General features: G+C 58.7%; 1 protein-coding gene across 6 annotated transcripts in view; it reads left to right on the top strand.

Annotated features, from left to right (window-relative positions):
• ZC3H7B (zinc finger CCCH-type containing 7B) overlaps positions 1–21678 on the top strand; it is a 58455-nt gene extending 36777 nt beyond the window's left edge. For 3 of the 6 annotated variants that reach the window (XM_045083792.1, XM_045083791.1, XM_045083787.1), the window contains exons 8-23: positions 976–1018; positions 1537–1730; positions 2282–2603; positions 3521–3609; positions 4354–4516; positions 5898–6059; positions 8290–8495; positions 9544–9644; positions 10962–11143; positions 13286–13371; positions 16856–16989; positions 17184–17289; positions 17434–17542; positions 18001–18134; positions 18268–18431; positions 18814–21678. In XM_045083792.1, coding sequence (XP_044939727.1) covers positions 976–1018; positions 1537–1730; positions 2282–2603; positions 3521–3609; positions 4354–4516; positions 5898–6059; positions 8290–8495; positions 9544–9644; positions 10962–11143; positions 13286–13371; positions 16856–16989; positions 17184–17289; positions 17434–17542; positions 18001–18134; positions 18268–18431; positions 18814–19060 — 2442 coding nt within the window. In that variant the 3' untranslated portion in view covers positions 19061–21678. The remainder of the gene's footprint in view (positions 1–975; positions 1019–1536; positions 1731–2281; positions 2604–3520; positions 3610–4353; positions 4517–5897; positions 6060–8289; positions 8496–9543; positions 9645–10961; positions 11144–13285; positions 13372–16855; positions 16990–17183; positions 17290–17433; positions 17543–18000; positions 18135–18267; positions 18432–18813) is intronic. The other 3 variants (XM_045083788.1, XM_045083790.1, XM_045083789.1) reach the window with 3 other exon arrangements.
• The last annotated feature ends 4138 nt before the right edge of the window (positions 21679–25816 follow it).

Below are 25816 nucleotides of genomic sequence, written 5' to 3'. Positions count from 1 at the left end.
ACTGACATCTCCTTGCACTTGGGGGGTTGGGGGAGGACAACACTGCAGGGCGCCTGGACCAAGGGTTGAGCTCACTGGGCAGTGAGGCGCTGGCCTGGCCTGATAGGAGGCAGGACCCCGCATCCTGCTGCTGTCAGCACCGCTGCGGGTCCATGGGACAGGATGGCGATCAGGGAGATTCCAGTCCTCCTTCTGCCCTCGGAGGGCACGCAGAGGACATGAGGTCACCTGGGGGCCAGCCAGGGAAGGAGGACTGCAGCGGGACTGTGCAGGACTCAGAGAAGAGGAGGATGTGCCAGGATTGAGGAATGACTCAGGCCACAGCCAGAGGGGGACACGAGGCAGGGGAGATGCAGCACGTGGGTCCATCCAGGCCAACATCTTGACAGGCAGAAAGCACTTCCTAAGTTCTATGCAAATGTCAAGTGATTTCAAACTCCTAACAGTTCTAGAAGGTGGATGACTGTACCATCCTTAATCTGCGGGTAAGGGAGCAGGCCCAGGGAGGGTTTGGAACTTGGCTAGGCCCCAGAGCAAGCTGCAGCCCAGCTTTCCCTCCAACAGCAGGTGCACGGGGGGCAGTGGGATCCTACCTGGATTCCTTCAGCCTGGGGCCATGATTGGGGCAGGGGACACTGGTGATTCCGGGTTTGGCACTTTTGTCTTTGAGCTGCAGGCTATCCATGCAGGGCACAGCTGGGTAAAAACCAACCACCATCCCCAGGGTATGGACCCTATCCTGTGATGGGCAAGGAAACTGAGGCTCAGAGGTTATAGCTCTTTCCTCTCAGGGTACCCCTCTAAGCAAAGGGACAAGCCTTGAGGCTTGTCTAACCCCGCTCCCCCTGCCTCCTGGCTCCTGCCCGTCCGGCCCTGGGTTTCATTCCAGCAACAGCTACAGGGTGGGGGAGGGGCAGGCACCGTGGCCTTCCTGGCCCATGTGTGCCTGACCTTCTGTGTCCTTTCTCTCCACAGGGAACTTCCAATGGATTGGGCTCCATAGATGACATCGAAACAGGTAGTGTCCCTGATCTGAGGGCACAGGGCAGGGACGGGTCCTCAGGGAGGGCTCAGCCCTCAGCTGAGGGCTCCCTGCCCTAGCGACCCCCTTAAGCATGAAAGGAAATAGCGGGTCTAGGAAACCACACTCCCTCTCAGGGAGGAGAGGGTGGGGGGTGCCCCAGGCCAGCCCCTCCCCCAACTGGGAGTCGCCTTCTCTTCCTCACTGGCTTCCAGGAAGAGTGATAAGTGTCCCTTAGAGAAGGCCTCGCTTCTCCCCAGGTAGGATAGTCAGGCCCTGAGCCAGGTCCTTTCGAGAGAGAACACAGAATCGAAGGACCCTGTCCTGGTCTGTGGTGGCCTTCCTTCTGGTGACTGAGCCTCTGGCCCCCGAGTCAGGCCAGCGCAGGCAGGGCTCCTGACTGGAGCTCGGAAAGGAGGGAAGGTGCTGTGTGAGGACCCTAGGGCCCCAGGGCACCTCCCCCCACCGCCAAGCAGGAGCCCCCATGGCTACTGGTCCCCCCCTCCCATCCACAGACTGCTACGTGGACCTGCGAGGCTCCCCGGCCCCCCTCCCCTCTACCCCCACGATGCCCCTGTTCCCTCATGTTCTGGACCTGCTGGCCCCCCTGGACAGCAGCAGCAGGGCCCTCCCTGGCACTGAGAGCCTGGACGACTTTTCCGACGGGGATGTCTTTGGGCCGGAGCTGGACACCCTCCTGGACTCACTGGTGAGCCGAGTCGCCGCCCTTCTGCTCCCCGGAGCCCCTCCCCCAGCCCGGACCCCAGCATATTCATCCTCCTGTCCCACAAGCGGGGGGGGGGGTCCCATCTCCATGTCACAGTTGGAGAAACTGAAGCCTGAGAAGGGAAAGGGACCTGCTTGGAATATAAACATGAAGCTCTATAGAATGCACAACCATGGGGCGCCTGGGGGGCTCAGATGGTTAAGTGTCTGCCTTCAGCTCAGGTCATGATCTCCAGGTCCTGGGATCGAGCCCCGCATCAGGCTCCCAGCTCAGCGGGGAGCTTGCTTTTCCCTCTCCCTCTGCCTCTCCCCCTGCTTGTGCTCTCTCTCTCAAGTGAATAAATAAAATCTTAAAAAAAAAAAAGACTGCACAACCAGAGGGACCGTGAATATCCCTGGCTCCACTCGTGGGATGGGTGGGGGCTGAGGCACAGAGGGTTGGCTTGCCTACCTGGGGCCTGGGGAGCCTGCCTCTGCCCAGGCCTGGGTGGTCAAGTTCTCCTCCAACCCCTCCTTTTGTTCCTCACCTCACAGTCCTTGGTCCAGGGTGGCCTGCCTGGCAGCGGTGTGCCCAGCGAGTTGCCGCAGCTGATACCCGTGTTCCCCGGTGGGACCCCACTGCTGCCCCCTGTAGTGGGCGGCTCCATCCCCGTCTCCAGCCCCCTGCCCCCGGCCTCCTTTGGCCTCGTCATGGACCCCTCCAAGAAGCTGGCTGCCTCTGTGCTGGACGCCCTTGACCCCCCAGGCTCGGCACTGGACTCCCTCGACCTGCTGCCGTACTCAGATACGCGTTTGGATGCCCTCGACAGCTTTGGCTCAACCCGTGGTGCCCTGGACAAGCCCAACTCCTTTGTGGGTAAGGCCTGGGTGGGCACGGGCACCCCCACCCCCTTGGCAGTTTTCAAAGTACCACAGCATCTCCAATCTCTGGGGGGGCGGAGCTGGGATCACCACTCAGTTCAGCCGAGGTCCAGGCCCTCTGTCGCCATCATGGTTCAGGGCCACCGCCTCTGAGTTGCCTTGTCTCCTGCAGTGTTCAGCCCAGTGTGGGGCTGAGGCCAGAGGGGCTGGGTGTCTTGTTCAAGACCAGACTGTGGAGCTGGGCTAGGCCAGGACTCTGAACTTGCAGTATAGTGCTCTCTGGCCAGCCTTCTGGGGCCCTGGGGTCACCGGGTTGGTAGGATCTCACAGGGATGATCCTGAGGCTAGGGGAAGGGCTGCCAGGCCACAAGCTCCTTCAGCACCACTCTGAGCGGGGTGCCAGGGGCCCAGAGAGGAAGCAGAGCTGTCAGGGCCCTCGCAGGACCTGGCCCAGGCCACTCATGGCTCAGGGGGACTCAGGAGGCCACAGGAGCCAAAGGGAGACTTCCTGAAGTCACTGATGGCTAAGGGAGATCTTAAAGGAGAAAGTCCTTGCTGTCCGGGGGAACAGGTGACACAGGCTTGCATGACCGAAGGACTGGCCGATGAGGAGGGTCGTCAGCAAGAGGAGAGGGTGGGTTGGGGGCCTTGAAGAGCTGAAGCTGGTGTCAGAGGACCTTTGAGCCACACTGAGAGCTTGGGCTTTCTTCCGGGGGCAGAGGGGGCCGCAGCAGGTGTAAGACAGGCTGCTCGTGCTCAGGCTGGGACACTGCTCTGCCCCTGGGCAGTGGCCTTGAGGGTAGGGTCAGGAGATCAGCACAAACAGTAGAGGCTGTGTGGCCCGGGTAGTTTCGACAAGTTAGAAATGCCTACGAGAAAGTCCTCAGAAAACTTTTCATCCCTTCGGGGCAGGACGGGTGACCCCTGTGTCTTCTTGCCCAGAGGAAACCAACTCACAGGACCATCGTCCCCCAAGTGGTACTCAGAAACCAGCCCCCTCGGTGAGTGCTTGGCGCAGATCTGTGACCAGGTACCCTGTGCCCTCTCCGGTGGAAGGGAAGTGGGGGTGGGCTCCAGAGTGGAGGTGAGCCTTCCGCATGGGATGGGGTCCTGCACCCCCCAAGGAGAGGCACCCTCAGAATGGCCTCTGCCTAGCCCTTCCAAACTGAGCTACATGCTGGGAGGGCGAGCTGAGGGCACGGCCCAAACCTTGTCTGACAGAAGAGGACATTGAGGCTCAGGGCTTAAGTTACTTCTCCAGGGTTAGTTACATCCCTGTTCTCGGGACTCATCTCATTCTGTTTAGGAGAGCCCTAGCAGGCAGCCTGCCCTCTGCACTCTGGCCTCAGCCTAGACACTAGCTGTGTGGCCCTGGGGAAGTAACCTAACCTCTCTGGGTCTTGCCTTTTTCCCCATCTGCTGATGCCCTGGGGGCTTGGGAAGTAGAGGCCGGGAGTGGGGAGCGGATGTGTGTAGGCCCCGATTGGGGCCATTCCTGTTTCTCTGCTTTCATGTTAGGCTTTTGCTCAAGGGAAGGTTCTGGGCCAAGATTAGTGTCACCCACGCACCCCCTCAAGGCGAGTTCAATCCCAATGTTACAGATTCTTGGATCACGTTATAAGGAATTTCCTTATTTAAAGAATTCCCTAGCCAGTAGGGTAGGAGAAAGGGGTGGGTCCTGGGCTACAGTTCTGCTCTTGGGTAGGATGGGGGGGTCATAGAGCCCCCCAACCTCTGGTGCCCAGGCTGGCTTCAGTGGCTCCAGCCAGGGTCCGGTGCCCAAGATGGCCAACCTCCTCCTGTCACAGCCCGAGCCCTCCATGCCCAACACCGCCTTGCTCATCAAGAACCCCTTGGCTGCCACCCATGAGTTCAAGCAAGCCTGCCAGCTCTGCTACCCCAAAACAGGTAATGTGACTCCTTCATATTCCTCTACCCCTCCGCCCAGAGATACTGGGAATCCGGAATAGCCTCTGGGGTGACAGAGCCCTAGTGTACCAGTCAGAGGAAAATGGGAAAACAGGAGCTCCTCTGTGTATTTTGAGCAGGTGGGGAGTTGGGGGAAGGTGTAGAACATGGGGTTCTGGGGCTTTCAAAATTGCCACAAAGGGTAGAGGAGCAGAAGCTAGGAGTCTCCCCAGCCTCCGGGCTGCTCCTTCACAAGCCCAGGACCAGAGCTGAGTTGTGCCGCTCTCTCATGGGAGTCAGGGGCTGCTGCATCGCAGCCTCCCACAGCCCAGAGGCTGCTGCACGGCCATGGGATGGCGTCCAACTGGCTGCGGCAGGAACACGTTAGCCCACACCTCGTGCCACCTCCGATTCACCATCCACTTCTCCCACAAGAACATCTCTCTGGGTGGATACAAACCTGGCCTGGAACCCTGGAGGCAAAGGAGTCTGGGAAATGTAGTTCCTAGATTCCCAGCTCCCAGATCCAAGGGAGGTGACAGAAGCCATTCACAGTAGATGCCCAATGCTGGGAGACAGTTTTCAGCACATCTGGAATCTTAGAATTCTAGTCTGAGACTATTTGCCAGAATCCTGGACGTTTTAGTGCAATATTATTTTGGGAGGCCAAGTTTAAAAGTCTTAGCAATCTAGGATTCTCCATCTGAGGGGTATGAGTTGACAGGACCTCAGAGGCTGTCCAGTTGTTGTCCACACACTGCAGGATCTTCCCCTTCACCCCTGGCCACATGCATGTCACCCCTGAGAGTCCTCCCAGCAAAACGCCCATGGACCTGCAGGGGCGGGGAGCAGGGCGCCATCTTGCTGGATGGCTGTGCCCATGATAAAGTCTTTCCTCACACGGACCTCAGGCTGCCTCCCCAGTCCACACACCCGCGGCCTCTCACGCCCTGTGGACTGCGCAGCTGGTGCTGGCACGGCCAGGTCGCATGGCGTCCCTGCGGGGCTATTTCCCCATTGTCAGTGGGGAGGAGGCCCTGGGTCAGAGACTTGACCGAAGCAGAGCTGGCAGCGTGAATTCGAGCAGTGCCCTTCCACGCAGGATGAGAAAGGGACGGGCCTGCTCTCTGCCAGGTGCTGTCTTCCTCATTCCTTCTAGAGAAATCCTGGAGAGTCTGAGTGGTGATGAAAGGGGGGGTGGGTTCTAGAAAGGGGTCCTTGGAGGGGCCCCCTGTCTCTAGGGAGCACCTGGCGAGGAAAGGAGACCCAGCTGACGGAGGGAGATTTTTAGGCAAGGGTCCAAGTCCCACTGCTTGAGACCATCAGCTGTCACCCTTCAGCCCTCCACCTGAAATCTGTCTCTGTCCACGTGTCCCCGCAGGGCCCAAGGCGGGCGACTACACCTACCGCGAGGGCCTTGAACACAAGTGTAAGCGGGACATCCTGCTTGGCCGGCTCCGGAGCTCCGAGGACCAGACCTGGAAGCGGATCCGGCCCCGGCCCACCAAGACCAGCTTTGTGGGCTCCTACTACCTGTGCAAAGGTGGGTGCGCCGCGGCGGGGGCCGGCAGTGTGGCCAGGGCCTAGCTCCTCTCACACCCAGCCTTGGCTCTGCCCTTCCTCACCGGTGGGCGGAGGAAGACATTCATCGAGGAGTCATCCCACAGCAGAATGAGCATCTAGGCCCTGTCTTGACAGCTCCGCAGACTGGGGGAGAACATTTGAGATGTTCCATTCCAGCGAAAGCCCCTACTGAGCGTGAGAGCCAGGCAGTCCGTGGAGAACGGTTGCTGTCACAGCTGCAGGGGCCCGAAGGACTGTGGGAAGGATGTGGGGAGAAGCCACGTAAAGCACATAGGACTGGTACATAGTAGAGTAAACAGATTGATAAGTATTAGCTTTTAAATGTTACTTTGTTGCCGTTGTCCCCACTTCTGGCTCATGGCGACATGGCCGGTATTTAATGGACGTTTGTCGGGTACCTTGCTTGCCAACTTCGATTTCCCAAGCAAGCGTCTTCGAGCAGTCTTCACGGCTCTCTACAAGTAGTCACGACATTGCTGGGCAATTCTAGTGTCGCCCTTCTGTACCCACCATCACGCATCCTCACAACTCAGGGCTGGGAAGCTGAGGCTTCAGGAGGCTCCGCCTTTGTCCCTCAACCCAGCCGGAGGCTGTAGCCCTAGGCTCTCTGGACCAGCGACCTGTCCTCCCAGCAGGATCTTAAGGACATGTCGCTTCTGGGCTTGAAGGCCTCAGTCAGCCCTCCCCTGGCCAGTGTAGATGAAGTCCATACTCTCTGAGGCTTACAAGTCCCCCGTCTGTAACCACCCAGAACCCGGACTCCTTTGCACACTTGATCTTGATCTTGAACTTGATCAAGCAGCACCCAGATCTTGGGAAGCCTTTCCATACAGGGTTCCCGCCCGGTGCAGAGCTGGTTCGGGCACAGAGCAGCCAGTGGTGACCATCTGTCCACTGGCTCCCTTGTCCTTGTGTGCCAGCAGCCTGGCAGAAGGGTGAGGCAGGGCAGACTTAGAGTGTGAGCAGGGGAGAGAAAGAAAAACCATTTCCGCCACCAGGAGATGGCAGGGCTCCAGGTTGTGAGCCTGCTGCCCTCCCAACTCCCTGGTTTCCAGGAGCATTTTTTTGTTTTTTGTTCTCTGTTTTTTTGTTTGTTTGTTTGTTTGTTTTTTTTTGGTATTTATTTATTTATTTTATTTTATTTTAAGATTTATTTGACAGAGAGACAGCCAGAAAGGGAATACAAGCAGGGGGAGTGGGAGAAGGAGAAGGAGAAGCAGGCTTCCTGCTGAGTAGAGAGTCTGACTTGGGGCTTGAACCCAGGACCCTGGAATCATGACCTGAGCTGAAGGCAGATGCTTAAGGCCTGAGACACCCAGGTGCCCCATGCTTTCTGTTTTAAAGTAGGTTCCACACCCAGCGTGGGGTTTGGACTCCCGGCCCCGAAATCAAGAGTTACATGCTCTACCGATTGAGCCAGCCAGGCGCCCTTGGTCCCCAGGGGCTTTATTTTTTTTTTTTTTTTTAAAGATTTTATTTATTTATTTGACAGAGAGAAATTACAAGTACACTGAGAGGCAGGCAGAGAGAGAGAGAGAGAGAGAGAGAGAAGGAAGCAGGCTCCCCGCTGAGCAGAGAGCCCGATGCGGGACTCGATCCCAGGACGCTGAGATCATGACCTGAGCCGAAGGCAGCGGCTTAACCCACTGAGCCACCCAGGCGCCCCCCCAGGGGCTTTATTATTTCACTTAATCTGTACAACAACCCAATTGTCTCTGTTTATGGGACAGACAGCTGAGGAATAACAGGGACTCCCAGCCCAAGTCTGCCAGATTCCAAGGCCCAGGCCCTTAACCAGTGGTATTTTCCTGGTGCATAATGAGAGTAAAATCCCGTGTGTTTATTTCGAGGCTGTGTTCATCTGCAAAGCCCTTCATCCTACCTCTCATCCTGCCCGACCCCCAGAAGGCAGCTTTGTGGGGTGGTAGAGTGCGATGACCGCATCCTTGGTGGATGGAAAAGGCAGGCACTGCCCTCAGCATGGGTGTGGAGCGGAGGAGGGACCTGGCCCGGGAAGGGCTTTCCCCAGCTCTGTGGCTTGGCCCCACCCGAGTCCCGAGCAGCAGCCCCCCCGTCCCCCGGCCACGGTGGGGATGAGCCTGAGTCCCACCTGCTGCAGCAGAGGTCCTGGGGGCTCTGCGGGCTACCGTCCCGCCTGGCAGAACGTGTGTCCTGTTGCCTCTTTGCAGACATGATTAACAAGCAGGACTGTAAGTACGGGGATAACTGCACCTTCGCCTACCATCAGGAGGAGATCGACGTGTGGACAGAGGAGCGGAAGGGCACCCTCAACCGTGACCTTCTCTTTGACCCGCTGGGGGGCGTCAAGCGCGGCAGCCTCACCATCGCCAAGCTCCTTAAGGAGCACCAGGGCATCTTCACTTTCCTCTGTGAGGTACCCGCTGTGAGGACCCCCACCTCTTGCCTACTGTGCTGTCCCACTTGCCTGCCACCCCACAGTCAATGGCATGGATGGCACTGGGGAGGGGCTCCCTGGAGTGCCCTGTTATCAGATGTCAGTCCTGGCACCTGGCCGTTTGGGAAGCCTGACTTGAGAATCAGTAGGTGCTTGGACTGCCAGAAAGGCCCATAGGACCCTGTCTCGCTCAAGAAAAGAAAGAGAGTCCTGCCCGCTCTTTCCAAATGGCCATCAGAGGCCAGGGTGGGCACCAGGTGCTGTACGTACTTGCCCTCCCCACATCTCCTTGTCCAGCTGTGCGGGCTCCGGTGCCCAGCACGTCTCCCTGCCCACTTGCCTGCCTGTATCCAGGCTGTCCCCTCTCCCGGGAGTGCCCTCCCTGTGTTCCCATATCTTGGACGCTCTGAGGCTCAGCTCTGATCCCAGCAGCTCTGCCAAGTTGTCATAAATTCCTTCCCCAGAGCTGCCACAGCAGACCCTGCCGGCCCCCGGCTTCCCTGCCTGATCGGAGCATGTTGAGGGCAGTGTCAGGGTCAGATCCCTCTCCACGTGGAGCCAGAGGTCTGGATCCAGGTTGCTGGCAGGGTTGGTGCCGCTCAGCCCAACCTTGACCCAGTGCACAGCCAGCCCTTCCCCCCGCAACTCTCAGAGCAGGTGGACTGGCCGCTCCCTTCAGAGCTCCCAGCCAGCAGCTGCATGTACTTTCCAAAGCATTTGCAGTTCTGTTGTGTCCTTTCTGAGCTTCCCAGTGGACCTGTGGGACAGCAGGCACGGTCACCCCAGTTTCCAGCTGAGGAAACTCAGGCCCAGAGACCTAGAGTTGCACCCTGCCCCAGGCATCTGGAGTGGTGGGACCCCAGAGACACAGCCCAGGCTATCCAGGGGCCAGAGTCAGAGAGGTGGGAGCCACAGAGCCTGAGGTGCCCTTTCTCACTCCCCTGACTTAGAGCAGGGCTAGCGGGGACCCAGTCTACCCCTCCCGGGGTGGCTGTACTAGGTCCCAGCCCCTCTCCTCCCCGGGCAGATCTGCTTTGACAGTAAGCCCCGGATCATCAGCAAAGGCACCAAGGACTCCCCGTCGGTCTGCTCCAACCTGGCTGCCAAGCACAGCTTCTACAACAACAAGTGAGTAGGACCCACAGCCTGGGGCTAGGAGCAAAGGCCCACGGAGAGCCGGGGTGGTTCAGATCCCTGGGGAGCAACTGATGGGTGGATCTAGGGTGCCAAGGCGAGGTGCAGAATTTAGGGCTCAGAGCCAGCATCTTACAGTCTCTGTTGTACTGATGGGGCTTGGAAGTAGCTCACTCAGTAGGCACGTGAGAGGCCACTTCTCTGACTCCCATCCGGTGCCCCCCACTCCCATGGCATTGGCAGCAGACAATGAGTAGGAGGGTCTGGGTCAGGCCTGGCACCCACCTTTGCTCCCTCTGACTCCCCTTGGCTCCCCCCACATGGATGATTAGAGCCCTGGGCCCTGAGTCAGACAAACCTGGGTCCTCTCCCAGCCTGGTCAATGCCTGTTTCATGTCCTGTGGCCCTTGGTTTTCCTGTCTGGGAAGTTGATGATGAAGCCAATCTTCTAGGGTTGTCGTTATCGTCGTTAAAATCCTGTCCCACAATTCTAATATATTTGACTTGTGTTTTATCTTAACCACCAGACTATTCCTTCTGTAGCTCAGGAGAGCACCCCTTGCCCCCAGCGGCTCAAAATACCCTATCATCTTTGTGTTGTCGCTGCGGTTCTATGGGTGCTGTATTTTCCTTACTCCCCTCCGAATCTGGCTGGATTGCAGAATTAACGGTTTTGTGTGTGTGTGTGTGTTAAGATTGATTGATTGATTTGAGAGAGAGAGAAAACATGAGTGGGAAGGGTCAAGGCAGAGGGAAAGAGAGTCTCAAGCAGAGTCCATGCTGGGCGGGAGCCCCACGCTAGGCAGGAGCCCCACGCGGGGCTCTGGCCCACGACCCCCAGATCGCAACCTGCAGAGTTACCTCTGTGATTATGAAATACAAACTAGAGAACAACAACAAATAAAATAAAATAAAATGCTGTCCCAGAGGAGGTGCTGGAATCCTGCTTCTCTGGTTCTGGGGCATCAGGCTGGGAACCTGCTTGTCTTTCCCCCCCATCTGATCCCCTCCCCCCCCCCCCCCGCGGCACTCCCTTCTCCCAGCCTCCTAGCAGGTGGGATCTGTGGCCTCCCGCTGGCAGTGCCACCTTGGAGCTGGCCCTGGATTGAGGCCAGGAAAGGAACACACCGCCAGGACGGCCTGAGTGTAGGACCCCCACCTCTTGCCTACCGTGCTGTCCTATTTTGGAAGCCTTTTAATAGGGCAGGAAGCCCCTCCCCTTAGGCTTGCGCTGTACCTGAGGGACTCGAGGGAGAGGGGAGGGGGCTCCAGCCTGCATCGTGCCCCTCCGCCCTGCCCTCTGCCTGCCAGGTGCCTGGTGCACATCGTCCGCTCCACCTCCCTCAAGTACTCCAAGATCCGCCAGTTCCAGGAGCATTTCCAGTTCGACGTGTGCCGCCACGAGGTGCGCTACGGCTGCCTGCGGGAAGACAGCTGCCACTTCGCCCACAGCTTCATCGAGCTCAAAGTCTGGCTGCTGCAGCAGTACTCAGGTGAGGGGGCTGGGCAGGGGCGGCCAGGGGGTAGGGCAGAGGCGCAGGATCGGCCCGAGGGTAGATGGGCCAGCCCTGGGCAGGTGGCAGAGGGAGGTCACAAGGGGCAGTTACTGGGGGGGGGGGGCTCTGCAGGAGCTGTCCCCCCACCCCCCAGACATCAGGGAGATCACAAAGGACACAAAGGCTCTGCTCTCAGGGAGCCTCCCACTCCAGAAAGATCTTGGGTTTTTCCCTGGACCGAGCACTGCCGGGGGAACACACGTAGAAAGGGAGAGGAGGCAGAGCCCCGTTGCCCGGTTGGTCACCAGTGGGTCACTTCCCCTCACTGAGTCTCCATTTGTCGACCCCTGTGACCTGGTGATCGTACCCTCCACCTTGTGGCGCCTGGGCGGCTCAGCGGTTAAGGGTCTGCCTCCAGCTCCGGTCCTTGCTCTCCGGGAACATCTGCGATCTATAAGTAAGGGCAAGGCAGGCCGTGTAACCAGTAGTATAAATCCCACGTTCCATCTGTTCTAGGACACAGGTTTCCCCCACTGTGTGCTGTAATGCAATTTAGCAGCACTGTTTTGGATGTAACATAAAATAACGGTGCATCTGACAATTGATGTCCTCTTCGAGTTGATGAAACAGGCTTATGTAATTTCAGACGTGCTCAGCGCTGAGAGGAAAGTAAAGCAAAGCAAAGGGCTTGGGGAGGGCCTCAGGCTGGGGCATTCGGGATAAGACGGTCAGGGAGGGCCTCCTGGGGAGGTGGTGTTGGAGCGAGGAAGGGTAGGGCGGGCACGCCAGGCAGAGGGAAGAGCAAGGCTGGAGGCCTTGAGGCAGGAGCCAGCTTGGTACAGAAACACTGCCCGGGAGAGCGGAGCTGCTTAGTGCCTGGCAGGAAGAGGTTGGTAGGGACCCAAGGGTGTAGCAGTCTCTAGGTCGTGCCTAGAATCGGGATTGTTCTGAATATGCAGGGTCTGGAGGGATTGGGCGGGGGGTGGAGGTATATGATGGATCAATATTTTTTAAAAGTCGCTCTGGCTCCTGGGTGGAGAATAGAGGGGTGAGGGCGAACAGTGGGGGAGCAGGGAAGGTGTGGCCCAGGCCAGGGCGACAGTGGCGGCGGTGGAAGGAGTGAGCCCATTCTAGGGATATGTTGATGGTGGAGCCAGCAGTTGCTGTCGATGGAGCAGATATGAAATAGGAGACAAATAGGAGACCTGGCATCCAGGTCACCGCACGGTTTCTGAGCAGAGTAACCGAAGGATGGGGTTGGTCTGTTCTCAGAAGGGGAGGCTGTAGGAGGACCAGGTTTGGGGGGGGGGGTGCATCCCATTAGGCTCAGTGTGGGACGAAGGGCGTTTGAGCTGCCTCTTGGACGTCAAGTGGAAATGTGGAGCAGGCAGCTGGCTGGGGAATTTTGGAAGTCACAGGTGAGGTCTGGGCTATATTTGGGAATCCTCAGCAAGAAAATGGGTATCAGGTACAGTGCCTGGCCCAGAGTAAGTCTCCAGTGACCAGCAGTCACCATGGAGCAGTATCCATAAGACAAGGTCAAAAGGAAATCAGTCTGAGAAAGGGACTGGAGGAGACGGGAGAGGCTCCAAGCTGTGCCTCAGAGGCTGGGTTCCACCGTCAGCAGTTGGACTAGGAAGGTCTGGGCCACCAGATTCGGGTGTCTGGCCCTTTGCTGACCTTAAGCAAAGAGCAGTGGCCCCTCATCGAGCTAGTGAGCCAGGCTGGGCCAAGTGTGGAGCCCTGAAAACAGTGGGCTAGGGGCTGCCAAGCAGCAGTCAGGCCTGAGACCCTGCTGAGGGAGGGGGGCTGAGTAGCTGGGGAGACCCTGGCATGAGGGCAGGGGCGTCCCCCTACCCTGTCGCAGGCCCAACACCTTTCTCCTGCATCTCCCCACTCTTGGCTGCATGGATTCTCCCGCTCCCTGTGAGGGCTTGGAGCAGGTCCTCCATTCCCAACTGAACAGACAGGCCCAGAGAGGATGAGTGTGTTCCCTGCTCCGTGTGTCTCTCCATGGCGGGGCCTGGCTGGGGAGTGGGACTCCTTGGGCCTGGGCCCAGGTGGGACCCTGCCGATCCCCTGCCTCTCTCCTCGCTGAGCTCCTTCACGGACGCCCGTGTCTGGTCCCGCCCTCCACAGGCATGACCCACGAAGACATCGTCCAGGAATCCAAGAAGTACTGGCAGCAGATGGAAGCCCACGCCGGGAAGGCCAGCAGTGGCTTGGTGAGGCGCTGGGTTGGCGCTGGGGGTGGGATCCGGTCTCCGGTGGCCACTCTCCATCCCTGTAATGGAGCCTCTTTTCAGACGTACCCAGAAAATTACCAGAATGGTATAAAGAATTCCTGTGTACCCGTTTCTAGGTTCCCCAGATAATAACCCATTTTACCACATTCTACACTTGCTTCACCCTACGTGTGTGTGTGTGTACATCCACACATAAACATTTGTGTACAATTATATACGTATCTTCTTCTGAACTGTTTGAGGGTGAGTTATAGTCGTGATGCCGTATCACCCCTAAATACTTTGGTGTCTGTTTCATAAAAATAAGGCCACGGTCTTACATAATAACCACAGGACAATGGCATCACAGAACTAACATTGGGATAATTTTTCAGATTATGGTGTCCCATTAGTTAGATTTTGTGAATCATCCCGAAATCCCAAGTGACACTGCATTCATTAGTTGTGTCTGTCTAATTACTCTCTCTCTCTCTCTCTCTCTCTTTTTGAAGATTTTACTTATTTATTTGAAAAAGTTAGAGGGACAGAGAGTGCACAAGCAGGGAGGAGGGGCAGAGGGAGAAGGAGAAGGGACCCCGACTGGGGACTCGATCCCAGGACCCTAAGATCATGACCCGAGCCGAAGGCACATGCTTAACCAACTAAGCCACCCAGGTGCCCCATCTCATTTCCTTTAATCTAGAGCAGTCCCCTGGCCTTTCTTGTCCTGCACGGCATTGATGGTTTTGAAGAGCAGCTGTCTTGTACAAGGCTCACTCGTTTGGGATTGTCTGATGGTTCCAGAATCCCAGAGCTGGTGTTATGTTCTCAGCTCTGTCCTCAGGAGGGTGTGTCCCTTTAGTGGTGATTATTTGGTTAGACGCACCTGCCCTGTAGAAGTTTCTCTACTGTGAAGTTATGTTTTCCCCCTTTGTAATGCAAAAGCGTCTTCTAGGGAGGGTCCCTGACACCCGTGTCAATATCCTGGTTTTCCTTCCCACGGGTCGTATCACCTCCCATCCGTCCCTGTCCAGTGTCCCTGAAGAAGTGAGCTGCGGCACTGTGGCATTTGCAGATGGGGAAACTGAGTCTCAGAGCATGCTAGAGACTAACCTGGGGGCACACTCAGTGGTGTAAATGCCTGGTTCTCTGACGTCGCTCTGTTCCCCTACCACCCAACCCCATCCCCACTTCCCCTGAGGATGCCTCACCCATAAAATGGGGACCATATCCCTGCCTGGTGTGTCTCTGGGTGGGCGTGAGGGTCACAGACGCTGACCAGGCTGCAGCTTGCCGAGACCCTGCACTGCACTGGGCCCTGTGCCCTCCCTAATCCTCCTATCATCCCCAAGAGGTGGGGACCACTATAGCCCTGGATTACAGCGGGGACAGGAGGGTGGTCTCGGGCCCAAGAGATAGTGTGAGGCGAGACCTCCGTGCCATCTGCACATGAGGGACAACCCCTTCCCCAGGCCAGGCCCACCCACTGGTCGCTTTGGGAGGAGGCTGGCCCCCTGGGCCCCACTGAGGCCAGCATGGGGGTGGGAGTGAACCAGGGAGCAGGGCAGGCTGGCCCCCAGGACTGCCTGGTCCCCTGGGAACATCTACCCCCCCGCTCTCTCCCCCTAGCCTGTCTTTTTGCTCCTTTTTCTTTCTCTCCCTCCTCTGTCCCTTCCTGTGCTCTTCTCCCTCCCCCCTCCCTGCCATGTGGTTTGGGTTTTGTTCCTGGCCAGGATCCCGGCTGAAAAGCAGTGAGGGGCTTGGCTTGGACCTCCAGTGTTCTCTTCGAGGACTGACCCCTCACTACCTCTCACCCCTTCTTCCTCCTCACGGCTGCCGCCAGGGTCCCCAGGTGTCCCGACGGGTTTCCACCCCCTCTTGCTGCCAGGGGCCCCACCGAGCCCACCCAAGACACCCCCTTTGGGCCTGGCTCTGGAGCAGGGCTTCTGCGCCAGGCTTGGCCACGACTAGGGCATGTGGCATCTTGCTTGCTTGCCATCTGAGGGCGGGGCCGGCAGCCCTGCGAGGCCTGTGAGCCCGGGTAGAAGCTGCTCGGGCCCCGTGCCCACGGCTCCGCAGCTGTGCCGTCCCACAGAGAGGCACAAGCACCTGCCTCTCGCCAGGTTCCTGTCCTCAGGCCACTTACCCGGGAGTGGCTTAGCAACCTCGCAGAGCCTCTGCTTTTATCCAGTCACATGGGAATGACCCCACGTACCCTCCACCCCCACTAGGGCTGCCGCCAGGAGCTGCTGAGGCTCTAGGGTTGTGAAAAGGGAAGTTCAGTGAACTGGCAAGGCTGCCCATGAGAGCCGTCCCCACTTACCTCATCTGTGAAATGGGTCCCCTCAGGCTTCTGTGAGAATCCAGTGGAACACCTGGAAATCTGGAGTGGTGTGGAGAACCTCTTGCCCACTCCTAGCCCATTGCGTGCCCCAGTTACGAAGGTCTCCTTTTTCCTTGTCACCGAGGTGACATGGAGGTCATCCTGGGGCCGAGCCAGGCTGCAAGTCGTCTCCAGCACCAGGCCAGGGGTCAGTGAACACACGTAGACAGAACCCCTTCCTGCTCAAAGACAGGCCCTGAACTAGGGAGTGCCAGGCACACAGGGGGCTCCCATGGTGGGGGACATGTGTCCTCTTCCAGCCTGCGGGGGAGAGCGCTGCCTGGAGGTGTGACCCCCCCATCTGCGGCTCCAGGGAGGAGAGGGGTGCTCTAGGTCACAGGAAAGGCAGTAGGTTAGCCAACCTAGCTGCGTGAGGGGGTTGAAGGGGGCAGAAGACAAGCCTGCTTGGGCATTTTTCCCACCTTTCACCCCCCCCCCATCCCAGGGGTGCAGAAGACTAGGCTGTCCTGCCTGCCAAGGCAAGGCTAGAGAAGAAGATGGACAGTGAACATGGTGGGGCCCGAGGGGGTCCAGGGCTGCCCGGAAGTCTGTGCCACCCCCCAAGGCAGGCTCCTGTGTGAGCGGCTTCCTGCTGTCCCCCGGGGCCCGGGCCTCATGTCAAGCTGAGCTGACCAATGTGAGGCAGTTTAGGTAGAGTGGGAGCTTCTAGGATGGGCAGCTGCCCCTTAGGAGTGCTCCAGGGAAGGCTTCCTAGAGGAGGTGGGGCTCGAGCTGGGTTTTGAAAGTTTCCAAAATCAGCCTGAAGACGCCTGGAGGAAGGGCATTCCGGGCGGAGGGAACAGCATGTGCAGAAACATGCCAGGCGCAGGAAGATGCGAGCAGCTCCAAAGAGCAGACCCGCGGGGACTAGCCTGGCAAGGCAGAGAGCGGTTGCAGGAACCAGGGGCCCGTCCCAGGCCTGGCTCCCACACTGAGGCCGTGGGGGGGGTGCCTCGTGTGGGGAGTTACTTCCCTCTGGGAAGTGGTGATGATGGGCTGGCTCATTCTAAGGCTCCAGGTGGCCCTAGCACTCCTGGAGGCCACCTATGGGACAGACCCCAGGCGTCAGCCTGGATGACTCCCAGCCCTTTTGCCCCACAGGGTGCCCCTCGGACACACGGGCCCAGCACCTTCGACCTGCAGATGAAGTTCGTGTGTGGCCAGTGCTGGAGGAACGGGCAGGTGGTGGAGCCTGACAAAGACCTCAAGTACTGCAGTGCCAAGGCCCGGCACTGGTGAGCCGGGCGGGGGCTGCGGGGGCACCCATGACCCGGGTGGGAGCAGGGGCTGCGGGGCACCGGTGAGCCGGGCGGGGGCGGGGCCTGAGGGGGCACCGGGGAGCCAGGTGGGGGATGCCCAGCAGAGCTGCCCGAGGATGGAGGCCGGGGCTGTCCCCCGGGCCTCCCCACAAGCCACCTCTGTCCTGCAGCTGGACCAAGGAGCGGCGGGTCCTTCTGGTGATGTCGAAGGCCAAGAGGAAATGGGTGTCCGTGAGGCCGCTGCCTTCCATTCGCAACTTCCCACAGCAATACGATGTGAGGGCCCGGAGCGGGGAGCAGGGTGGTGGCAGGAGCTCAGGTGTGGGGGGGACTGAGGCGCCCCAGGAGGGCCTGCCTGCCGCCCGGGGCTGTGCAGACTGTGGCAGGACTCAGCCGGCTCTCCCCACGCCCACCTTGCAGCTCTGCATCCACGCGCAGAACGGCCGCAAGTGCCAGTACGTGGGGAACTGCTCCTTCGCACACAGCCCGGAGGAGAGGGACATGTGGACGTTCATGAAGGAGAACAAGAGTGAGGGCAAGAGGGGCGCCGGGGTGGCTCCGTGGGGGACAGCCTCTGCCTTTGGCTCAAGTCATGATCCCAGGGTCCTGAGATCAAGCCCCACATCGGGCTCTCTGCTCAGCAGGGAGCCTGCTTCCTCCTCTCTCTCTGCCTGCCTCTCTGCTTACTTGTGATCTCTCTCTGTCAAGTAAATAAATAAATAACTTTTAAAAAAAAAAAGAAGAAGCATGAGGGCAAGAGCAGGCCCAGTGCCCCCCGCGGTGCCAGACCCTCTCAGCAGGCCCAGGAGCACCTGCTCCCTCTTCCTTTGCCACCCCAGGCCGTCCCCTCTCTGTGTCTTCTCTTGCTGACTGGGCAGCCCAACAGCAAGGCCTGGGGTGCCCCCAGCTCACGGGTCCGGGGGTGGGGGGATCGGGGCAGGATGGAGGGAGGCTCCCTTCCCACCAGGCACCTCTCTTCCCCTCCAGTCTTGGACATGCAGCAGACCTATGACATGTGGCTGAAGAAACACAACCCAGGGAAGCCCGGGGAAGGGACCCCGATCAGTTCTCGGGAAGGGGAGAAGCAGATCCAGATGCCCACAGACTACGCCGACATCATGGTAACAGCCTGCTTTGGCCGGGGTCTGAGGCTGATCTGGGAGGGCGTGGGGCGGGGCCGGCGTCCCCGGGCCGGGGGGTGGGGAGGTGGGCCGGGGAGCAAGGAGTGGGCACCCATGGCAGCTGTGCCCCCAGATGGGCTACCACTGCTGGCTCTGCGGCAAGAACAGCAACAGCAAGAAGCAGTGGCAGCAGCACATCCAGTCTGAGAAGCACAAGGAGAAGGTCTTCACCTCCGACAGCGACGCCAGCGGCTGGGCCTACCGCTTCCCCATGGGGGAGTTCCGGCTCTGCGACAGGTGCTCCCTGGGCGGCCGGGGCCATGGGGCGGGCTCGGCGGGACCTGGCGGGCAGCGGGGTAGACCTGAGATGAGCCTGTGTCCAGCCCTGGCTCTCCCTGGCCTGGAGATAGCAGCACGCAGAGGGGGGTGTCCCTCCAGGGGACAGCTGCTCCTGGGTGTGCGGAGCATGGGGGCAGGGCGGGGTGGGGTGGGCTCAGAACTGCCAGATCCCCGCCAGGAGCCCTGGGGCAGATCCCAGAGTGGGCTGGGACGGGCCAGCTTTCATCAGGACCCAGGTGCCCAGGGAGAGGCTTGTCTTCGGGGGAGGTTAAGCCACGGGTCCACAGCTGGTGGTGGAAAGGGTGTGGGGCGTGGGCAGTGAGCCTCCTGCTGCCCACAGGCTCCAGAAGGGCAAGGCCTGCCCAGATGGGGACAAGTGCCGCTGCGCTCACGGGCAGGAGGAGCTCACCGAGTGGCTGGACCGGCGCGAGGTGCTGAAGCAGAAGCTGGCCAAGGCCCGCAAGGATATGCTTCTGTGCCCACGGGACGACGACTTTGGCAAATACAACTTCCTGCTGCAAGAGGATGGGAATCCCGCTGGTGCCGCCCCGGAAGCCCCTGTGGCCGCCGCTGTCACCGGGGAGTAGGGCCAGCTCTGGGCCCTCGGGTGAAGTCCTAGGGTCGGGGGCAGGGGTGGGGACAGAGGGCCTGATAGGAGGTCCAGGGCAGGCTAGGGCTGGGGGTGGGGGGCCGCCCTCCTCAGGCAGCCCCCGGCCCCCTGGGGCCCTGTCCATCCTCTCTGCCCCCACCACCTGTGTGCATACCCAGGTGCACGTGCTGCAGCCCTAAGCGGTCCCAGGGTCCTCATCCTGCTGGAACCCCGGGCAGATACCCCCCAACCCCCGGCTCTTCTGGTTGGGGAGGGAGGGGCCTGGCCAACCCCTCCAGCTTCAGCCTACAGCTTTAACTTCTGTCTGGTCCTAAAGGGGGCCCAAAGCTCAGGGCTGGGGAGCCTGGGGTCCCCACTTGAATCTGCAGCGGGAGAGCCTTCTCCCTGCCCCACCCTCCCCCCATCCTCACCTCCCCTGGAGGGGAGGGCACATCAGGACACAACAGAGGGCTGGAGGCCCCAATTAGCTTTAAAATGCAGCCCCAGGATGGAGCTGGGAACACAGTACAGGTGGCTCGCCCTCTGGGGCCTCAGTTTCCCCTGTGGTTAGAAGAGTGGGAGGGGCTGGGCTTGATGATCTCTGGAGCTTCTCCAGTCAGGCCACCAGCCCAGCCCTGTTCCTGTGGGCCACGGAATGTGGACTGTAGGTGCTCAGAGTCCTTGGAGATGACTCCGCCCAAAAGCCCTTACTGCAGAGAGGGAGACAAAGACCCGGGAAGGGGGGGTGATCCGCCAGGCTCTCCAGCCCAGGGCACGGGGTAGAGCCTGGAGGCACACTGTAGTCGAAAGGTTGAAGACCAGATGTCTGCTGGACCCTCCACGCTCTGGGCAGGTCCAGGACCGTCTCCAAATCAGTGTGGCGTTGGGTCCCAGGCAGCGCCCCCTGTGGGCTGAGGAAGGGAGGCTCAGGAGGCTGGTCGTGTCAGCACCCTGCAGAGGGACTGTCCCCTCCTTAGGATGGTGGTGGGGAGTGTGACAGCAGGTTACTTCCCACGCCCACTTAGGGTACTGGTAACGGGCTGGGCACCCACGGTCGCACCTTCTGCAGGATGAACCGGAAGGCAGGGGAAGTGCGGGGCTCAGGGAGCACGGAGAGAAGGGAAACGCAGCTGGGCACCCAGCACGGCCCTCTCCTCCTCTCCCCAGACCTGGACGTACAGTTGTGCCTGTCTGTCCTGGCCTTCCCTGATTCCCTGCCCCGCCAGCTGCCTGGGACCTCAGCCGACCCCCAGCCCCTGCCCCTAGCCACTAAGCCCTGTCCCATCTGTCTCGTCTGACTTGTCTGCGTGCGCCCCTTCCTCTCCATCCCACTCCCTATGGGCAGACCCAGCCTCTCCTGGTTCCCAAGACATTCCAGATTGTCCCACGCGGTTGGCACAAAGAGTGGGGCCCCCCCCGGAAGGAACCGGGGACCACAGCTGGAGTCCGGGGTGGGGGGGGTGAGACAGAATGGAATGCCCCTCATTTCTCCTCAAGCAAGGATCGATAGTGAGCGATGATGTGGTTCTGGGCACCCGCGCACAGAGAACCCTGTTTCTCTAGCCATCACTGCCCAGCCTTCCCCAGTAACCATGGCATGCACCCTTTCCTCTCCCTGCGCCCTTCCCCCAGCGGGCCGCACCCCGGTGCAGGCAGCGTGACTGGAGGGAAGGAGAGACCACACCCAAGGTGAGGGCCGTGGCCGTGGCCGTGAATGTCGATGACACTTGTTTTCCCTGATCCGTGGTGTTGCAGTCTGTCGTCACCAGCCTCGTTTTTAGTGTGTATATATGTCGCCCCCGTGATGCATATATACACAGGTATTAAATATATCGCTCTATATAATATTATATATGTGTGTGGTATCCAAGGAATGACTTCTAATGAGGGCTAAAGATAAAGAATTTGGCCAGAAAATGCAGCCATCCTGGTGTAATTAAGAGGGGTTTTTCAGATGCAGGAACTTAGAGCCGTGGGTTGGAGGGGGGTTGGCAGCGGGGGTGGGAGGGGCCCCGCCTGGGCCCAGTTTCCAGACCATTCTGGCCTCCCTGGGAGAGAGCAGTAGTGCTCCAGGAAAGGAAATGATTGGTGTTTGTCTCCCACCCAGAAGAATAGGATTAGAGTCCAGATTTTTCTTCTTCGACCTGTTACCCACCCAGGGGCCCTTGGGATCTAGGGCTCCCTGGCCTGGCCAGAGATGGATCCCCCCTGCCCTGGGTTGGGAAGAGAGCAAGAGGCAGGGGATTGGTGGGGACAGGAGTCCACTTTGAACGATGAGGGTGATTATTTCAGTCATGACCCCGACTGGGAGGCTTGGAGAGAGTTGAATCAGGGGCCTGTGCCCACTGCCAGCGTGCAGACGAGACTTCAAACATGGTGGGGTGGGGGGCAGGTGCCCCAATGTGAGTGTCCCTTTGGGGTAGGGGAAAGAGGGATGCTGCATTTCTCAGCTGGGCAGTAATCAATTTAATGGTCCTTTTAAAATGTCTGTGTATTAAAAATTTAAGAATACCACACTTTAATATTAAATATTCATAAGGTCTAGTATCTTGATAATAATGTAGATGTTTTAATAACAATTTTTGTCCTTCTTAAAATAAAATGAAAGAAACTTGATTCTTTTAGCCTTTGTTCTAGAAAATAAATGTGTGCACTTTGACCTCTCCCCCTCCCCCCGCCCAGGTGTTGCTCCTGTTCCTCCCTGCCTGTCCCTTGTGCCTGGGGGCCTGGGCTGCTTGGTATCTGTGGGGCAGAGCTGGCGCGCTGGGCAGGCCTAAAGGCGGACATTCCAAGGGGTGAGGGGCAGAAGGTCTGTGTCCCTGTGTAAACAGGGCAGCCCAGCTGACCCCAGCTCAGGCAGCACCGCGGCTGGCGGGGACAAGCTGTACTGTGTACAAGTGGGCCCAGCAGCCACCCTTCGCCCTGCTCCAGCCCTCCACTTAGGGCTGTCAGAGGTACCCACCCCTCCCCGCGTCCATCAAGGGCACTGTCTTGAGTTCAGAGGGCTGGCTCTGTGCCCTTTCTGGGTGTGGCTTTTCCAGAAAAGTAAGGGGCCACGCCACGCTTTGGAATAAGATTCTGACTGCACTGGGGACAAGTCGGGGCCCAGATTTCTCATCTTTAAAAAGGGAGATCGTATTAGATTGGGGATTCTTGAGTAGGGGAAGCCCATCTCTGCTGGGGTGAGAGGTGCTTTTCCAGAACCCCTGCACCCTGCGCGTCGCGGGTGATGGAGGGGAATCCCAACGGGAGGGGCCGCACGTGTTCAAGAAGGAGCGCTCACCCCACGGCTCCCCACGGCTCCCCACGGCTTGCAACTAGTGTGCAGTGGCACCGGGACAGGGGTCCAAGGCCTGTGACTTTTCCAAGGTGGAGTCCTGTGGGTCAGATATGCAGAGGGGCTCAGGGACTTGATGAATGTCCAGATGAGCCGGAGGAACCACCAACTTGACCGAGCGCCTTCTGCGCACAGGCACTGCGGACGGCGTGTCCGTTCCCTACTGCAGTCCTGCACGTTTGATGTCCAGCGCTTACAGATGTTCAGCAGAGGTACCAACGACCCTCAGAAAGGAGACAGTAAAACAAGAACCACTGGGAACTGAAGGATTGGCAAAGGTCCCTTCGGCACTTATGTTCTGGGGTTCTCAGCACCCCTGGAAACACCAAAGTGGCCCAGCAAGGTACCACCCCCAGAGGAAAAATGCAGGTCCGTCCTTGGGCTGGAGAGATCATGAACCTGCATCCAGACCTGCTCAAACGCAGAAAAATCAAAGAAAGTAAGAAAATCAGTACCTGGCAGATGAAATTCTTAAGTTCTCTACATTCCCCTACATTCTCTTCTGGTCCTCCTTTAGCTCAAAGGGCTAAACAGTGAGCACCCACTCTATCTCAGGTCCTGGGAACACGGTTCCTGAAGAAACGTGGCTTCCCTTGACTCCACAGTCTGCCAGGGGATACAGACCCACGAGGGAGAGTGTAGGAAGGTAGGACAGGCACAGTGATGGGGGGTACTGCAGGTGTCAGATCCAGGGAGGGCTTCCTGGAGGAGGCAAAAAACCAGAAGAGAGGCTTGAAGAGATAGCCGTATCACTGTCATCGACGTGCACACTCTGTCCTGCATCTGTCTTTTTCTCTGTTGTATTTCACGCGTGCGTCTCCAAGCCCCGGTGAAAGCTACGTATTTACAATCGGTGGCTGACCCTTCCTCCATCAAGGGGCCAGAGCTGGCTTGAGCAGCTTCTGCTTACTGAGCCCTTGGCTGTTTCTGGTCTTCACGCCTGTGGGTAAAGGGGGCAGGGAGCCCCACCACCACCACCATGGGCCCCGGCAGGCTCCTCCTGCCTGCCTCTGGGGAAGCTGCTGCTAGGGAAGGCCACCTGGGCAGGTGGGGTGGCTGTCAGGGACCTGAAGGTGGGTGGGGGGAAACTCTGCACCTCTCTAGAGAAAGCCCTGGAGGACTCTGCCAGAAAGCGCGTCCACGTAACCCCCTACAGCGGGGGGCGGGGGGGGGGGGTGGATCTACAGCGGGTGTCAGACCTCTGAGCCAGGAAACCGAAGTGCAGACAGTCCCAACATTGCCACCTGGAGGTCCCCTCCAGAGGTCTCCAGATTTCTCTGCAGGCTCCCCCCTCCCTGTCTTTCCCCTCTCCAGCTGCCTGACCCAGCAACCTGCCGATGTCGCCCCTGCGTGACCACAGGTGACGCTGCCAACTGGATACGCTGGGTGCAGAGGAGGGGGTGCCACGTGGGCTGACTTGTAGTGGCATGAAAATCCCCTAAGGGTAGGGACCTGCCTGGCAGGGAGTGTCACAAGATCTAGGCTGGTGCCAGCTATGCAGTAAGCACTCGCGCACGGTCTCAGATACTTAGTACATTTGTACATTGAAAGGCTTCTGCAGAGGGGCGCCTGGGTGCCTCAGCCGGCGAAGCATCTGCTTTTGGCTCAGGTTATGATCCTGGGGTTCTGGGATCGAGCCCTCCCAGGTGGGGCTCCCTGCTCCATGGAGAGTCTGCCTCTCCCTCTCCTCTGCCCCTCCCCCCTGCCCCGTGCTTTCTCTCTCTCTTGCTCTCTCAAATAAATAAATAAAATCTTAAAAGAAGAAGAAGAAGAAAGCGTTCCGCAGAGTTCACGAGGATGAAATGTCATTCGGCAGGTGGCTTATTTCTGAGACAGGTAGGCATTTCCTGTTGCCCCTGGAATCGTGCAGTCTGTGGGTGCCCACCCACTCCTCATTCGTGGTGAGCTGCTCTAGCACATGAGGGGGTTCTGGGGCAAGAGTCAGGCCCAGCCTGAAAATCCCAGGTCAGCCTGAGGCAGCCAGCACCCCAGGCCCACCTCACCCTCACCGCCCAGTGTCTCAGAAGCAAAGGGCACTGGAAGGATAAATAAGAAACTAAATTTGTGAGGCACCTGGTTTGCTTGGTGGGTTAAGCCTCTGCCTTCGGCTCAGGTCATGATCTCAGGGTCCTGGGATCAAGCCCCACATCAGGCTTTCTGCTCAGTGGGGAGCCTGCTTCCTCCTCTCTCTCTCTCTGCCTGCCTCTCTGCCTACTTGTGATCTCTGTCTGTCAAATAAATAAGTAAAATCTTTAAAAAGCAAACAAACAAAAAGAAACGAAGTTTGTTTATGAGGAAGAGGAATGGGGAGGAAGGACAGGAGTAGAAATCAAAAGTGTTGAGCTTTGCACCGTATAATGATTTTTGTATTCAAAACTTGAAATTAATTTGTAATTAGTTGGGAAAAGAGCATAGTTGGGGGAGGGCTAGTAGGAAAGAAGGGAGGGTGGTCAGAGGACAGGCAGAGGGCTGTTGGGGAGGGGAGTGTCCAGAGAGGTTCCTGGAGAATTTTTGCTTCTTTACGAAGTAGTTTTGGAAAGCTCTAGAAATCATCTACACGGAGGGAACCAAGTGCTTATTGCATCCAGTTTGGAGTGTCAGAAACATGGAACCAGAGCTGAAAGGAGCTTCAGAGGTCACAACACCGAGGAGATTGGGAACTGAGATCCAGAAGAGCCTGGTGGCTTGTTCAAGATCCCACATCAGTGTGTGGCAGAATCGAGAGCCTGACACCATCCCCCAGCCCCACCCCACCGCCAAGTCTGATGTCCGTCTTCGGTGGAGGGGGACATGCAGAACCTTGGCTTTGACCATTCATTCGGGGGTCTAGGGACCACAGAGACCAAGGTCTTGGTGAGAGGGACAGAGAGCAAACAGTCTATTGCCACTAAGGTCCACAGGATGGGCTGGGAAGCAGGACATCACCCAAGAGGAGTGTAAGCCGGGTTTGCAGAGCTGCGCCCTCTCGGGGATGCCCGTTCTGCTTGCCCACCCAGCGCTGGTCTGCCAGGCACCTCTGTTCCCCTCCCCGGAAGACTAAAGGAATCCCAGACTGCAGCTTTCCTCGCTTCTTTTAGGAGAGCAAGCTTCGGGCTCTGCTGATGGTGCAAAGTTCCACTTACCCACACCCCGTGCAAACCCCCGTGCCTTGCAGGACACGCGTGCCTTGCATACAGGTGTCAGCGCCGAAGCATGCTAACACCCCTCGAGGCTCCCAGGCTCCCAGGCACATGCGTGAGGCCCCGTCCTGTGCGGGTGTGTGCTAACACTATGTCCTTTGGCTGAGCTGCTGCGGTGCTGGGTGTGGGGTCCCGGCCCACACTGATTCCCAAGGCCGGCCCTGCCCTCTGCAGCGCTGGACCACCCGCACCCCCCCAACCACCCCCTCCCCCCGCCAAGTGTGCCTGAGTGTGCAGT

The sequence above is a fragment of the Mustela putorius genome, unplaced genomic scaffold, assembly GCF_011764305.1.
Source record: "Mustela putorius furo isolate JIRA1106 unplaced genomic scaffold, ASM1176430v1.1 tig00000738_pilon_pilon_pilon, whole genome shotgun sequence".
NCBI classification, from domain to species: domain Eukaryota; kingdom Metazoa; phylum Chordata; class Mammalia; order Carnivora; family Mustelidae; genus Mustela; species Mustela putorius.
The sequence above is the reverse complement of the archived record's forward strand: the minus strand, read 5'-3'. Positions and strand labels throughout refer to the sequence as shown.